At 37.5% G+C, this 15,825-nt stretch overlaps 1 protein-coding gene across 1 annotated transcript in view; it reads right to left on the bottom strand.

Annotated features, from left to right (window-relative positions):
• Positions 1-2,351: 2,351 nt before the first annotated feature.
• LOC145980400 (tubulin beta-1 chain-like) overlaps positions 2,352-15,825 on the bottom strand; it is a 34,577-nt gene continuing 21,103 nt past the window's right edge. The window contains exons 3-5 of the mRNA XM_083113472.1: positions 6,873-7,228; positions 4,996-5,751; positions 2,352-2,805 (exon numbers count right to left, since the gene is read on the bottom strand). Of these exons, the coding sequence (XP_082969598.1) occupies positions 2,734-2,805; positions 4,996-5,751; positions 6,873-7,228 (1,184 nt within the window). The 3' untranslated portion in view covers positions 2,352-2,733. The remainder of the gene's footprint in view (positions 2,806-4,995; positions 5,752-6,872; positions 7,229-15,825) is intronic.

Raw genomic sequence — 15,825 nt, 5'->3', positions numbered from 1 at the left:
TTATATGTATTTCTTTCTTCTGCATACTATTATTATTATTATTATTATTATTAAAGGAGCGAGATTGTGGCAAAGATGGACCAGATATCCTCTGTTTCGTAGTGCTTGTGTTTCATTCTTAACCTTTAACTGGTGGGAGTCTCTCGGGACAGGAACATTTCGGACATGCTCTTTATGAACATGCACAGGGTATCTAAGAGTCATGTAAAAGTAAATAAAATCAAGTCAATAAAAAGTCAAATTATACGTGTGTGATTGATTGATTTAGTTTATTACTCTTTTCTGCCCCTTTTGGCTAATCGTGAAGATGAGGACGAATGGTGGTAATATAAGATGAATGAAGGGACATTCACAAATACATAGGGATGACAACACGAGCCCCACGTAAGATTATACTGACTGCGAGTCCAGATTCCAAAGCCTTGCTAATCTGCCCAATGCAGTTCACGGTGCATTAATAGATGAAGCAAGTCTAATTTAATTATTTTATTAAATACAGCTTCAGTTTTCATTTTAACCGGCCATTTGGTAGGGGTTTTTCATTCAATAAATATTTATTTTGTTATTTTCCTGTAGTTTACGGTTACTACAAGCATAAGAAAACAGTTTTTCTTTGTGGAAATGAAAATAAATGTCTGATGAAAGGAGCGTGTGTTCTCCTGAAACGTCACAAAGAAAAACTGTTTTCTTACACTTGTAATAACCGTAAACTACAGGAAAATAATTCTATAATGCAAGCAATGCGTACATACAAGAAAAACTATTTATTTTGTTAATTGATAATTTACAACTTTACCTAAGTAGGGGTCACATAATTAAAATTTTAAGGGGGAAAAAAAAGTCATGAGAAAGAGAACTAATTGTCTCCCAACAACTAAAACCACTCCTCTGGCTCAGATTCATTGATGACATTATTCCCTTCTGGACACACGGCGAACCCTCCCTCACCACCTTCCTAAACCAACTGAACAACTTCACCACCCTCAAATTCACCTCGCTCCATTCCAAAGGCCAAGTGATCTTCCTAGATGTGGATATCCATATCATGGGAGACCACTTGGAAACATACATACCAAACCAACCACCTCCAGCATCTTCAGTAGTACAGCTCTTGCTCCCACCACACCAAAAAAGCCATACCATTCTCCTTGGCCCTTAGAGGCAAACGCCTCAACTCATCCCGCCAAAACTACAACCTACGCCTGCATCAAGCCCTAATCAACCGGGGCTACCCCTCCACCCTCGTCAACAAACAACCAGGGCCACCTCCCATGCCAAACAACCCAAAACCAACAGTCCCGCTCTGATCATCCAATACCACCCTCACCTGAAAATCAAACATACCATCCACTCCCTCCTTCACAGTGATCCAGACACCAGAGATATCTTTCGGGACAAACCTAGGGTAGTCTTCTGACATCTCCCCAACCTCAAGAACATCTTGCTCCATAATACACCCACTGGTCCCATCCCCCCACCACCCCTACCCATGCAGTTTCAAATGTAGTTTTCAAGAAATGGCATGTTAATTGCTACCACTAGTTTTCTTTAAACCAGATGTCCACTAAAGGTTAGATGTCACTCAATGAATAGGGTCCCGGGTTCGAATCCCGCTCGGGCTTGGTTGTTTGTGAATGTCCATTCATCAATTTCATCACTCATCCCAATCTACGCAAATTAACCAAGAGGCACAAAACGTGAAGTAAAATAAACTAAATCAATCATTCACTGAATGAATAAATGTGAACAGTTTCCTAATATCTTTGCCAATAGATCCTTAAAAAAAAAAAAACACCTAGCATGCTATACTGTGGTATTTCATTGATGTATCTCTCCCCTCCGACATGAAAGAAATGTAATCCTGAGTCATGAAACTAGGGATTATAAGGATAATAAGTGGATTTACTTAGACTGGCAACAATATAACCCCCTTAAGCCAATATTTTAAATACACTTCCTGCTCAAATAGACCAATCAGGATGCAGATTATTATATACTGCTGGACAAAAAAAACCGGACACTTGCATTTTTTGTGATAACGCAATGGGTCGATAAAAGCTCTGGTACAAGGGCTAACTAAATGTTGCAGAAACTGAATTAAGTACGAATGCATAAACAAAGTCCGAGCCTATGAATGGTGCATATGGTACTACATGATCTGCCGAACATTCTGTAATATACCTGCGAGCTGTTATTGCAATTCAGATGTCAAATATTAAAGTGTCCGGTTTTCATTGTCCAGCAGTATATATTAAGCGCACACAAAACGGGAAACTAATTTTTAAATACAGATTGTTACTAATTAAAACACATTTACAAGAAATTCATTAATTTATTCAAACTTAGAAAATACATTTAAAAAAGACTTAAGAAGAAAACAATACTTTCCAAACCATTTGACAATAAGAATAAAGCATAAAATGCATGCTTTGATTGATATGCACTATTATCAGTCACCTTGGAAGTCTTACAAAATAGCTTCATGCCAAATCACTTTGGTATCAAAGTAAATGCACTATATAGTAACAAAGGTAATTTTGCATTGACTCCCCTTACTAAGTTCATTACATCTTGTTTTCTGACTATAAGGGAGTTATACATGATCAAGAAGTACTTTGGTCTATTAGCAATATTACATTATGACATTAAAAACGTAAAATTTTATGTATAGAATATACAGATTTTTGGTGTGCTGTGCAATAAGTTTATACAGTGTAAAGCTTTGGAAAGACACTAATCAGCAACTTCTTCTGCATTCAAGTCATCATCTGCTTCGTCTTCATAGTCATCATCAGCTGTAGCCTCCTGGAAGTATACGAAAACCATTAACTTGTAAATGTGTGTCATGAAAAACGTTGTGCAGCATATGTACCCTCCCTATAGCATCACTGAATCAGTCAAACTTACAACCACCTTAAACAAAAGCTGCATCCAGCATTATGTAGATGAACATAAGGGTTTCACATAATCCCGAAGGGGAAATATGAGGAGATATAGGTCATTGTTTCTGGAATAGAAAATCACTCAGGTAAGCTTGTAGGCAGTCGAGTGATGCGCCATCGTGCTGAAAAAATTTCAATTTTTTCTTTTGCTGTAGTGCAAATTTCAAGCTGCTTGCCTCCATGGCAGAGTGGTTATCACTGTGCTATGACACCAGGAGTCCCAGGTTCGAATCCTAGTTTGTACATGGATGTACTTTGTTAGTGCCCCTGCCCCTTCATCAATTGCAGAAAGTGTGTTTTACATAAATCAGAAACTAATGAAGATACAAATAAACTGGTGGCAATGACAGATAAACTCAAAAAAGTACACTTCTTGTTTGTTCATTTTGTTCCATGGAGAATGTCAAGACAATGGATTATTTCACACTTCGGGTCATCATGTCAACATCCACAGTAGATATCGCGTTGTTTATTCTGGCTTTAGTTTCATCAGTTTTGTAAGGTTCATTGTGTTTTGAACGAGAAGATGAATTTGACGTGGTGGTCCAATTCCTTGGTTAACGAGATCACCCGACAAAATCCCATTAAACTTTTTTTTCTTTGGAGATATGTGGCAGAATTTTTAGGAAGCAAAAGTGATGAACACATGAACTGAAAGCCAGAATAAACAACACATAGTGACTGTGGATGTCAACATACTGACCCGAATGTGTGAAAAGATAAATTGTCTTGAAATTCTCCATGCAACAAAAGGAACACACACAGAAGACGTGTACTGATACAGGCCAAATTTTTTTTTTAGTTTATCTATTAGAGGCATGCAAATTTAGTTTTTGACAAAAATACAAAATATGAAACAACATGCTGTAATGTTTATTTTTCATGTTTCTGAAAGGTGTGAGGTGCATTTCTCTACCCTGTTTTGTCACAAAATGCGAAATTAACTGCAAAATGTAAAATATACTCTTAAACACAAAATTTACCATTTATATGCAGACGCGACACTTTCTGAAGTATCCTGTGAGTTATGCAATTGATTAATTCTGCTGTAAATATTTGAGAAGCAAAAATGCATCCCTTTACACAGGAATAGACTTAATACTCTGGTAACTACATAAATGTGCTATTAGAAATTTTAAGATAATGGGAGTCTAATACCAGCATCTGTGGACAGTGCATCCTGATGATTTCCTGTAGAATAGAATTAAGAAAAATTCAAACCAAATCACATTCTTCTTGGACCAGTAAAATACGTACTGCAATAAGCACAACATTCAGGAAGTTACATATATTCATGCATGTCTCTTCTCCACAGCACTGAATCTCAGAGTTGGTGTGCTTATAATCACATTGATTCAGAATGTCATAGCCGATGTTTGGATTTAATCATCGATTCATGTGCTGTGATTAAGAACTGTGTCAAGATTTACTCAAATTGTTAACAAGTTGCATGTTGTGCTGTAACACACTAGTTCCATGAATGGTTTTTAATAAAGTAACATAATCTTTGACTTGAGAAACTAATTTTAGTTGTACTGTACTCTTCAACTTTAATATTCAAGAAAACTGTGCAATACACTTCAAATTGCTGGTTTCTTCATGAATTTATGCTGCCTTTGCATGCTGTAAACACAGTTTGCTATCACTGTGCATTACTATTTGCAGGTGCACATTTCTTTTTACTATTTAACTTGTATTGAAAACACTTTATTGTCAAATCATTTAGCATAGTGAATAGCATTCCCCAGGCTCGTAGCCAGAATATTTTGGGGGGGGGGGGGGGGGTGACTGATCCGTCTTCAGCAGCTGCCATCTAAAGATGAAAAAAATAGGGGTAGAAACCCCCAAAGACGAATTTCTCATTGATTTATTTGGTACCCATATTCCCAAAAGCTTTGTATGCACACCTGAATTGTTGCAACATAAAACTTGAATGCTTATTTTATTTGTATTGATATACAAGTGTGGACATGTCACCTATCTTGAAGAATTGTTATCCCTCAAATTATTTCAGCCCATAAATTACGAATGTTAAGTAATAAATACCACTTACTTGATATTGCTGGTACTCTGATACAAGGTCGTTCATGTTGGATTCAGCTTCTGTGAATTCCATCTCATCCATGCCTTCGCCTGTGTACCAATGCAAGAAAGCTTTCCTCCTGAACATGGCAGTGAATTGCTCAGAGATTCGCTTGAACAGTTCCTGAATGGCAGTGGAGTTTCCAATGAACGTGGACGACATCTTAAGACCCCGTGGTGGAATGTCGCACACGGCCGTCTTCACATTATTAGGTATCCATTCTACAAAGTAGCTGCTGTTCTTGTTCTGTATGTTAAGCATTTGTTCGTCGACTTCTTTCATAGACATGCGACCTCTGAAAATTGCAGCGACGGTCAGGTAGCGTCCGTGTCGTGGGTCGCAAGCGGCCATCATGTTCTTCGCATCGAACATCTGCTGTGTGAGCTCTGGCACCGTGAGGGCTCTGTACTGCTGGCTGCCACGGGACGTCAGAGGAGCGAAGCCAGGCATGAAGAAGTGGAGACGGGGAAAGGGAACCATGTTGACTGCGAGTTTGCGGAGATCGGCATTCAGTTGACCTGGAAATCGGAGGCAGGTGGTTACTCCTGACATTGTGAATGAGACTAGATGGTTTAAATCGCCGTACGATGGGTTTGAAAGCTTGAGTGTCCTGAAGCAAATATCATACAAGGCTTCATTGTCGATGCAGTATGTTTCGTCTGTGTTCTCGACAAGCTGGTGAACGGAGAGTGTGGCATTGTATGGTTCCACAACAGTGTCCGATACCTTAAAAACAAAAAAATGTAATCATGTATAACTATAGGAAACAAGTTCTTTTGTAGACAATATTAAATTCTGTAAAACATTTACTTTCATTCTTTTCAATTATCATTGTGAAATAGGTAATAATTTTATTTTATTCATATCTTCAGAATAACTGCATCAGCATTCATTATGTTGTAAGTAAACTGTCAAATAGCTCGCATAAATTTTCAAAAAGTAATAAAAATGCAGATATATTTTGATATGTATGAAAATATCAAAATAAAAATTGTGTACGTAATGAAAAATATCGTAATTGTTAATATAATTAGTACACGTAGATAAGAGTAAGTTAAGTTATAAATATTAATTGAAAACTGTTTAAAGACAATACTATTACAGTTATTAGCATTACAAGTATTTTAAATATTACTACACTGACTACTGTCCCTATAAATATGATCATTGATTTGTTTTCCCGTAGAAAAATAAGGAAGGAAAGATCTGATTTTTACATTTTCTCCACATTAGAAATTCAGCCTTCATAGGCTTCTTTTTTTATTCTCGATTTCATGCATTTTGCAAGTTTTCACCTTAGGCCCCTGAAAGAAGGTATCAGAAACCAAAAGTACTTCAAAAGATTTCCCAAAGCTTATTCAACCTTACCTTATGATTTGACGCACATAGGAGATGTACTGTGTAAAAGTTTCAGCGAAAAATGCAAGCTCGAACAGGACTCAAATCTGGGAGTCTGGCATACCATGCTCAGTAGCTCAATTGATAGAGCAATGGTGCAGTATGCCCGAGAACGAGATTCGAGTCCTGGTAGGACCTACATTTTTCACTGAAATTCCTACATTATTCAACCGTCCTTATACTTTTATTGAAAGTTACGAAAGATTTGATTTTTTTTTTATTTGATTTAGTTTATTTTACTTCACGTTTTGTGCCTCTTGGCTAATTTGCGAAAATGGGGATGAGTGATGAAATGATGAAATTTCACAAACAACCAAGCCCGACCGGGATTTGAACCCGGGACCCTTGGCGTCGCAGGGCGATGTGCTAACCACTCGGCCACAGGGTCGGGCGAAAGTTACAAAAGAAAAAGCACCACATAATTCCACTGTCGACTGACGGTAATTTACCTTGGGAGATGGCATCACTGAGTATGTGTTCATAATTCTGTCCGGGTATTCTTCTCTGATTTTGGATATAAGCAGTGTGCCCATGCCAGATCCAGTACCACCACCAAGGGAATGAGCCAACTGAAAACCTTGCAAACAGTCACAATTTTCACACTCTTTCCTCACGACATCCAACACAGCGTCCACTAACTCTGCACCTTCCGTGTAGTGTCCTTTCGCCCAATTATTTCCTGCTCCACTCTGTCCAAAAACAAAATTGTCTGGCCTAAACAATTTGCCGAAAGGTCCCGATCTGACTGAATCCATGGTGCCAGGCTCGAGATCCAATAGTATAGCACGTGGGACATATTTGTTACCTGAAATTCAAAATATCGTCAGTTACTACATGTACAATTTTCATGAATTCTAAAACAAAAAAAATGTTCCTCTCCCCCCTCCTTTTTATGAAATGACTGGTCATGTCACTGCCTGAAACTTCCATGAAACATCTCGAAATTAACTCCTATAATATCCCTTGGCATAACAGGCCGTAAGGCCTAGGGCCTACCTCGGGGTGACACGTGGTTAGCACGACGAACCCCCAGTTGTTGTAGGTTTCCATGCAGGCCCGTAGCTAGAATTGATCTCCAGAGGGGTTTTGTAAATCAATTCCATTTTTCAAAAATTTAGCAATATTAAATGATGGTAAATTGTGGGTGGGGGAGGGGTCATCACGTTACATAAAATTTATAAATATCACACAAATACTACATTTTTCTATATCTTTTAAAATATATTTTGAAGTGTTAATTGACTGGTACTGAAATAATTCCTTACACACTCGACACTCCATACTGCTTTAGATGTTACAGATATTTATATCACACAAAAAAATGCACAATATTCAATCACAGTGCCTACAGTACATTCCACCCCCGGCTGAAGCAATGATACTCCCCTTCGTCCCCAGAACTTGGTGAGCTGTTGACCTTTGATGCAGATGCGAAGAAAATTTGCATCATGACATAAAAGTCGCAGATTTCTGTCTAAATAGAGGCGGCAACAGGGGCAGTGAAAGTATAGATGAAGAAGGTCCCGCATAAAAGAACTTGCAAAGTCTAGATACTCTTCTAAATACTTGCAGCTACTTGTGCTCATAAACAAGACGAGCGAATGTAATACTAATACCTGCTGTTCATGTTCTGTAGATTTATCCTTAAAGTTGTGAGCTGTCTAAATTTTCACTGCAAACAAATTATACAAAATAGTTTTACCCATGTCAAGGGGGCTGATGGCAGTAACGGGCCTGTTTCCATGACTGTGTTATGCTAATCATTTGTAATTCTCCAATCTCCTCATGATGGTGGGTACCCAACGGTCCCTTACACTGGCCGAAATCTCAGGAGAAAAGGTTTCACGCTTCATCTCAGAACTCGAACCTGCTTGCGTCCCATAGCCCGAGACCAAAGCCTGATGCCTTAGACCCCACAAGACATTCTAAAATCTATTCTGGATGAGTATACTCTTTGTCGGTTCTGGCAATTTTTAATTTTTTTTAAACAAAGTTTAAAGCACTATTTGATACATCATGCTTCCAACAGAATTATGCAAATGTGTACCCAAGTCAGTGTTCAAAATGGAAGTTCCTAGCCAGGGGATGGTTTGTCGAGATTGGGGAAAGGTAGGGGGTGCTTTATGAATTAATATGGAGACAATGCAGTAAGCGGGGAAGAGAGAGAGAGATATAGAAAAATAGAGAGAGAAAAATCTATTTGTCTTTTTTTCTTTGTACCCGAGATAGATATATTCTCTCACCCTCTCCCCTCCTCTGTCTCCTTCTTCCAAAGGAGAGAGAGAGTGTATGCCTATGCAAATTATCCTAGATGGGAGGGGAAATGATTTATAAAAATCATCTTAATCCCCACTGTGAACACTAGTCCAAATGCAAGTGGAGTACGTTATGTTTTTTCTGACCTGCCTAATTTATTTTCATTCCCCGATATTTGTAAAATAATTAAATCAAGGACTTTAGTGGGTGTGTCATGCAACATACAGAGGAGAGGGGAAGGTTTACAGGATCTGTTGGGAAACCGAATGGTAAGAGACTTTTAAGGCCACGACAAATATGGAATGACATTGTTAATATTTACATGAAGGAAATTGATAAGGATGGCCTGAATTTGATGGATCTTACAAAGAAACTAGGGATGCATGTAAGACTTGTGTTGCTACAACCAGTGGCGAAGCATGCTGTCTCTGGAAGGGTAGGCACAGGACGGAGCAGGGATTGGGGGGAGGGGAAGATGTGATTTTTTTTAACAGTAGTATGCTAAAATATAGCCCCTAGAAAATAAAAGATAACATATTGCCTGAATCTCGTCTACTACTATTTGGAAAAGTCAGGATAGTGATTTAAAGGATAATGTAGTGATTAACGCTCTCGCCTTATAATCAAGAAGTAGAAGGTTCGATTCCTCCTGGAGGCATTGGTTCAGATTCTACTTTAATCTAGTCTCGATTAGATATCTGAGAATAAAGGTGCTTCTGTCTCGAAGGTCAGAAAACAGTGACAATGGGACTCGATGTTCTGACCACGCGTCACCCAATGAAAAATCCGTTCTGTCAGGCCCTAGCCATCTTACATTTGTTAGATTAAAGCTGCTCGTAAAAATTATTTGCTACTTCAATAACAGTATTGTAAATGTTTCTCGCATTACAGAAATGGTTGGTTCACTTGATCGTCACTTAGCGTTTATTTCTTATTAATGCTGACCTCTGCGGCGGATTGGTTATAACAGCATGCTACGACAAGGGCCTCAGGTTTGAATCCCTACCTGGGCATACGTGTTCTTTGTGAGTGTCCCTTCATCAATGTCATCATATTATCGCTCATTCTCATCTTCCCAATTAGCCAAAAATGGCAGAAAGCCAAGTAAAATAAACTAAATCTATCAATCAATTATTTCTTTTTAACTCTTTTATGCATATAATTCTTCCTCAAGAGGCGACTTTTTAAAAAAATTATAATATGATTTAGAAAATGATGAAATGCTAAATGAGAACACGGACACCTTTCTGTGTAACACACCGACCAGAAAATGTCAGTAACATGGATTTTCTCTATACGTTTGCATTGTACATACTTTGCTCATTTTAAAAGTAGCGCGTTTTCAGTTATGTCACTAATCATGAAAGGAAATTTCGCCTCAATATCCCTTTCCTCAAAGAAATAAAATACTTTCCCTCTCTGAATCGAGATTGGTGTGTGGCACATTCAGCAGCTAACACTTCGCGAAAAGCGGTTCCTCAAAAGAGCTGAAAGCAACAAACTTAACACTGGTATGCATTATTTGCAGTTAGAATTCTAATAATTCTAATAATGCCTGCTTTGATAGGTTAGGAGGCCAGGCTACATGTTAGCAGCTGGGTGTGCTCCGCTCACGGCACAGCTCTGAATCTTCCATGGAAACGCTGCTTCTCAACAAGCTCTGTAAACTGCCTGCTTCGTCACGCACTCGTACATGATCGGCACTCTTTGGAAGTCAGGGAAAGAGGGTGAGAGAGAGGCCGGCCTCTCAGGTTACATTACAGGCGAACGCACCCCTGAAATTATGCTTTCCCGCACGAATCACATAGGTTGTTATGGGACCAGCTGAGGCACTCTCAGGCGGGTCTCGCTGAATGTGCAGATATGGTTCCAGGCAGGGTTGCAAACTTGCAGTAATTATCGGAAGACCTAGAATTTCAGTTTTCTTTTATTAAGCGTCGTTTAATGAAATTTATAAGTAATAAAATAATCCGTAATAGACAAATATATTAGGGTAGGCCCGGCATCCGGTCCTCATAGGATGCTTTGCCACTGGCTACAACAATAACATTTGGTATTAGGAGTGCCAGTGTGTTAGTTAAATAATTTTTGTGTACAATGGAATAAAGTATATTTGTTTCACCAACCTCACACTTTTAAAACCATAAATATGTAGCTAGAGCAAGGTGATTTATGATCAAGAATATGAATGTCTGATTTATCATAAAATTTGGCCTCGAGTGAATCGTAAAACCTGTTCATTGATTCTAATGAATCAGCGTGACAAAATGCTGGTATTGTTTGCATGTTTTATAGTCTGTGAATGGCATACCTAATTCATTTGCTGTGTACTCCAAGAACAGAAATCAGTGCTACATGTGAATGTGGAAAACTTTCTATAGAAACTAAGCAAATTTTAATTTTGTGTTCAATATGAACATAAGCTTGAACTTCTGCTACAAGCACATGTCTGCATCTGTACATGTTGTTATTCAATTTGAATGTCTTGTGTTAGCATCAACCAAAGCTAACCTCCACCTTCATGTGCCCTTGAAACAAGTTTACATCCTACAGAATCGTCCACAACTACGTTAATTTCTTCCATATATTGTAGCTACTTTTCTTTTGATTTTTTCCCCCTGTGCATCAATGAGGGCCATTTAATGTTGCACAGATTTGAGTAAAAATTCTTTTGGAAGAACTGAGATGTGTTAATAAGCTCATTTTAAATATTTTAATATTTACATTTTATTTCTGATAGATTGATTTGAGATAATTTGGAGTTGCACTATCTTTCTATATGCATCTGCCTCTCTCTTAATTTTGCCTCCTCCCGCCCCCCATGGAATATGGGGGAAAATATATCTGTAACAAAAAATGGAATCAAATGTCTTTAGATGAACACTACCACAATTAACTTACCCAACTTCAAGAGAAGAATAAAAAAATTATACCAAATATGTTATTTTCATGTGATGGATCATGGGGGAGGGGAATAAGTATGATGACCACTCCTTCCATCAGGCTCACCCAACATATTCTCACCTCACTTTTCATATATTTTTTTGTAACAATTTGAAAACGACAAACTATTTACAAATTGCTAACACTGCTTGCTGGCTATGCTCTTCTAGTGAAAATAGTCACGACTGTAATTTACACTTACTCTAGCACAACTTTGGGGTTGTGGATGCAGAACATGAACCTCAGGTTCCAGAAGGTTAAAAAAATTCCCCTAACCTAATTTTTAATAAGCATGGAAATTTGGAGAGCGGGCAAGTGCCTTTCTTGTCCCCGCCAAGTTACGCCTATGTTTACACTGACATGTAAGAAGTGTTGCTCACTAGCAAGTGGGTTTATCCGACCAGTTTTGATTTATGTGTTAATTCCAACAGGAATATGCATCCCCTTCATCTGAATTATTGAAGGGGACGCATCCCCTTCATCTGAATTATTGAAGGGGACGCATCCCCTCCTGTCCCCCTCTAACGATGTTCGTGTACCACAACCACCTTGTCTCTCCACGGGTCTCCCTTATCGCACAACACTTCTGCAACCATGCGTTCTGACATCACTATAGACTGATTTTATTTTAAGGCTAAATACCCAAGCTGTTAGGTTAGTTTTAGCAAGGTTCTTAGAAGTTTAGTTTAGTTCTGTTAGCATAAATAATAAATTTGCAGTTTATTTATGCTAATAGAACCAAACCTCATCTGACGTCAGAACGCAAGGTTGCAGAAGTGTTGTGCGATAAGGGAGGACCCAGTTTCCACTGGGGATAAATTCATGTCAACGACTTACAAGTTTTTTCTTTTTATATACAGCAAATTTTGCAGAAAATGGAATTCGATCGATATTATTCAGCTACTTTTGAGCCGAATTCTCTTCCATTTCATCCAATGTGTCTTGCTTTCTTACTTTGTGATAGTGAATAGTTGTCTTAACGAGTTTACTAATGGTGAAAATGAGTATATCAATATTACGTTGTATAAATGATAAAGTACAATTCGTCGACCCTAGATTATACTTGTCTCACTTTCCGCCAGAATGTGGAATAGGCCCTGCTTGCTTAGGGCCGGTTGCACCATCTCCGCTTAACGTCTTATCCCCCACTTAACACCATTTTGCGGTTGTTCAATGTCCGCCTAACGTTACCTAGCACTTAAAGTCCCGTGTAACGTAAGTATCGGTCGGGGCTCCGCCTAACGCGTTAAGTGCCAGGTAAACATGGAAAAGCAGTACACTGTGCAGCCAACAGATACGTGCATCACTTAGTATAATCTGTGTTTACACTTTTATAGTTGATAAAATGGCAAAGTCTCGATCAGCTGTTGCAAATTGCGAAAGTTTGTTGCATGTTTTGCATTACCAAATAACAGCAAAAAAAGGCGGATTTGTTAATTATCCCAGGAACGGCAATAAATAAAGCAACGTTTGTAAATATATGTGTAGAAATGAATATTAGATGGTCATTTTCGTGTGTTTTCCGAAAATGTTGTATATTGATATTAGCATTAGCAGTTTCACTGTAATTTCGTATGTAGGATTTGAGTGCATGCGGGTACAGAAAATAAAACCAGGTTAAAGTAATGCGTTTGATGCTTGCAAAATTGTATAAAAATGCCGTTCCAAATAAATGAATGTGTGTTTGCTGTAACAATTTTTTTCAACCAAACGCAATACACGAAATGTACACCATGCATCAGTTGCTTTTTCGCAATCCTGGTAATTTGTAATCTTTAAGATTAAAACGCGTGTAATATTATTAGAGTCACTTCCGTCGCCATTGGTGTGTATGTAACATTGCAAATAAACAGTAATGTGTTGTTTCCGAATAACAACTGGCAAAGAATGCAGGTATAATATTTAGCAGTAGCTACTCTTACCGTCCAGTTCATACATATGTACGTACAAGGAACAATTTCCGAATGGTGGTGTGTTTTTTACAAACACACACATTTACAATAATAACCTTGCAAGAAACTACATACCTAGTAGTACATAAGACGTAATACCAATCTTTTAAGAAACGTATACATTGTATATGTGTGATTTTGTATGTTAACTTCCAAAATTGGCAAAAAAAAAGTTTACTGTTAACATTCTTACGATGTTGCCATGCATGTACAAGGAACAATTTCCTACTGGTTTTGTACCTAACCTAACCAACCCTACCCTAATATTCATGGGAGAGCATAAGACGTAAATTCCAAAGTTTTTTTTTCGGTATTTACTACTTAGAGGAAACGTTTTATACGAAGTAACATATTTTTTCATTACATTGTGCGAGATTTTGTACTTTAACTTTAAAACTGGCAAAGAATAATAATAATAGAGACAGGTACAGCAGTATCTTTACGGCGTTGATACGTATATACAAGGAACAATTTCCGAATGGTGTTGCGTTTCGTAGATACAAAGAAAATGCACCATTGTAATAAACCTTGCACGAATCTACATGCCTGAAGATGCATAAAACGTGCACTCAAGTTTTTTTTTTTTTTAACATTCATATGCAATACACATGATCTTGTATTTGATTTTTCAAAATAACTGGCCTAAAAAGACGAGAAGCTAGGGGCAGCATTAGCACCTTTGGAAATACATGCTAACAACACCAAACCTGGCCTGCCTAACCTATCCACGTAGGCATATAATAGCATAAATAAGCATGTAAATAGGTTTGGCAAATTATAATTTGTTTATTTAAGCTATTATATACATACGTGGATAGGTTAGGCAGGCCATGTTTGGTGTTCTTAGCATGTATTACCCAATGTGCTAATACTGTCCCTATCTGCTCGTCTAAAAAGGAACACAGCTTGTACGTATATACAATGTATATTTTCCTGGTGAATATTACTGTTTTTTGTAAAGAAATATATACGTTCTTGCATTGCACTAGCATATAACGTTGCACGAAACTACCTATCTGAAAGTATATACAGCCTGGAGTTTCTTATTTTTTCTTAATAAGAACAAAACATGCGTACATACAGTACTACGGTACTTTACATTACTATTTGATTCTTCCTTTTGTGCTAAGATGATAGTAATTCCCAAAATGTACCTTGTACATGGAACCGTTGATTAACGAATTTTTTTTGTGCTATTCGAATTTGTTTTGAATACAAAAATTTAATTTTCATCTGCATCGTTAACCAACTTTCACAAAAGCTGCATTATAAATAAAGAAACCTATAAGATGGTCAACGTTGATAATACTAATACTCGCTATTCGCTAAAGAAGGGGTTACGGATTGATAAATTATTAACAGAAACGAATGATAAATTAGTAAGAGCAGAATAGAAGATTGCTCTTCTCATTCCGTATATTTACACAAACTCAGATATGTCAGCCTTGCACTAAAAATTGAATAAATGTAACTTGCATTTGTTACGACTTCGTAAAATTTTGGTCACTGTTTAGTAGTGTTTAATATTTTTTAAAAAGTGACCGTATGTCTTACTGAAAGATAAGACGAGGAATATTCTTTTTTGCATTATGTTAATTGGAGTACGTGAAAAATAAATTGAAAATTTTGTAAGCTTCCCACTACTTCGAAAGATTACGGGTTATATCGTATCATATAACATACATTTGATATTATATGAGAGTACGACACATGCATTACCTACTTCTATCAGCTGTTTCATTTTATTGCAATAAATATTTAGTTTTTTAAACATATTTCAGTTGAAAAAGCATGCATTTGGAATTGACAAGCAGATATTAGCACGTAATAAACAAACAAAACGCAATCGAAAACACAACTTTCTCCAGTTTCTGTTGCCAGGTCGTACGGCAAGCAGGAGAAAGTTCCACCTTACAAGGCCGAGGATAAAAATGCTTGGTGCAACCCACCGCCGCCTAAATCTCCCGCCTGTCGTTATCCAACACTTTGTAAAGTGGCAGATTAAGTGGCGATGGTGCAACCGGCCCTTAATCCCTTCAAATGTCGGTGAATGAAGAAGTGAAATCCCTGCAAGTTTTGTGCGATTAGTATTGTATGTAAGTAAATTTATTAGTATTATCTGTAGAACATTTAGATTTATGTAATTAGTTGACAATGAAATAAAGGTAGATGTGAATAGTTCATGACATTGTTAGCATCAATACTGCCATTACTTATTTCTCATATCAGAAATTAATTGTTCTCTCATAAT

This window comes from Lepisma saccharinum, chromosome 27 (assembly GCF_977018435.1).
Source record: "Lepisma saccharinum chromosome 27, izLepSacc3.1, whole genome shotgun sequence".
Classification (NCBI taxonomy): Eukaryota; Metazoa; Arthropoda; class Insecta; order Zygentoma; family Lepismatidae; genus Lepisma; species Lepisma saccharinum.
Note: the sequence above shows the minus strand (reverse complement) of the source record. Positions and strands in the feature narration are given on the sequence as shown.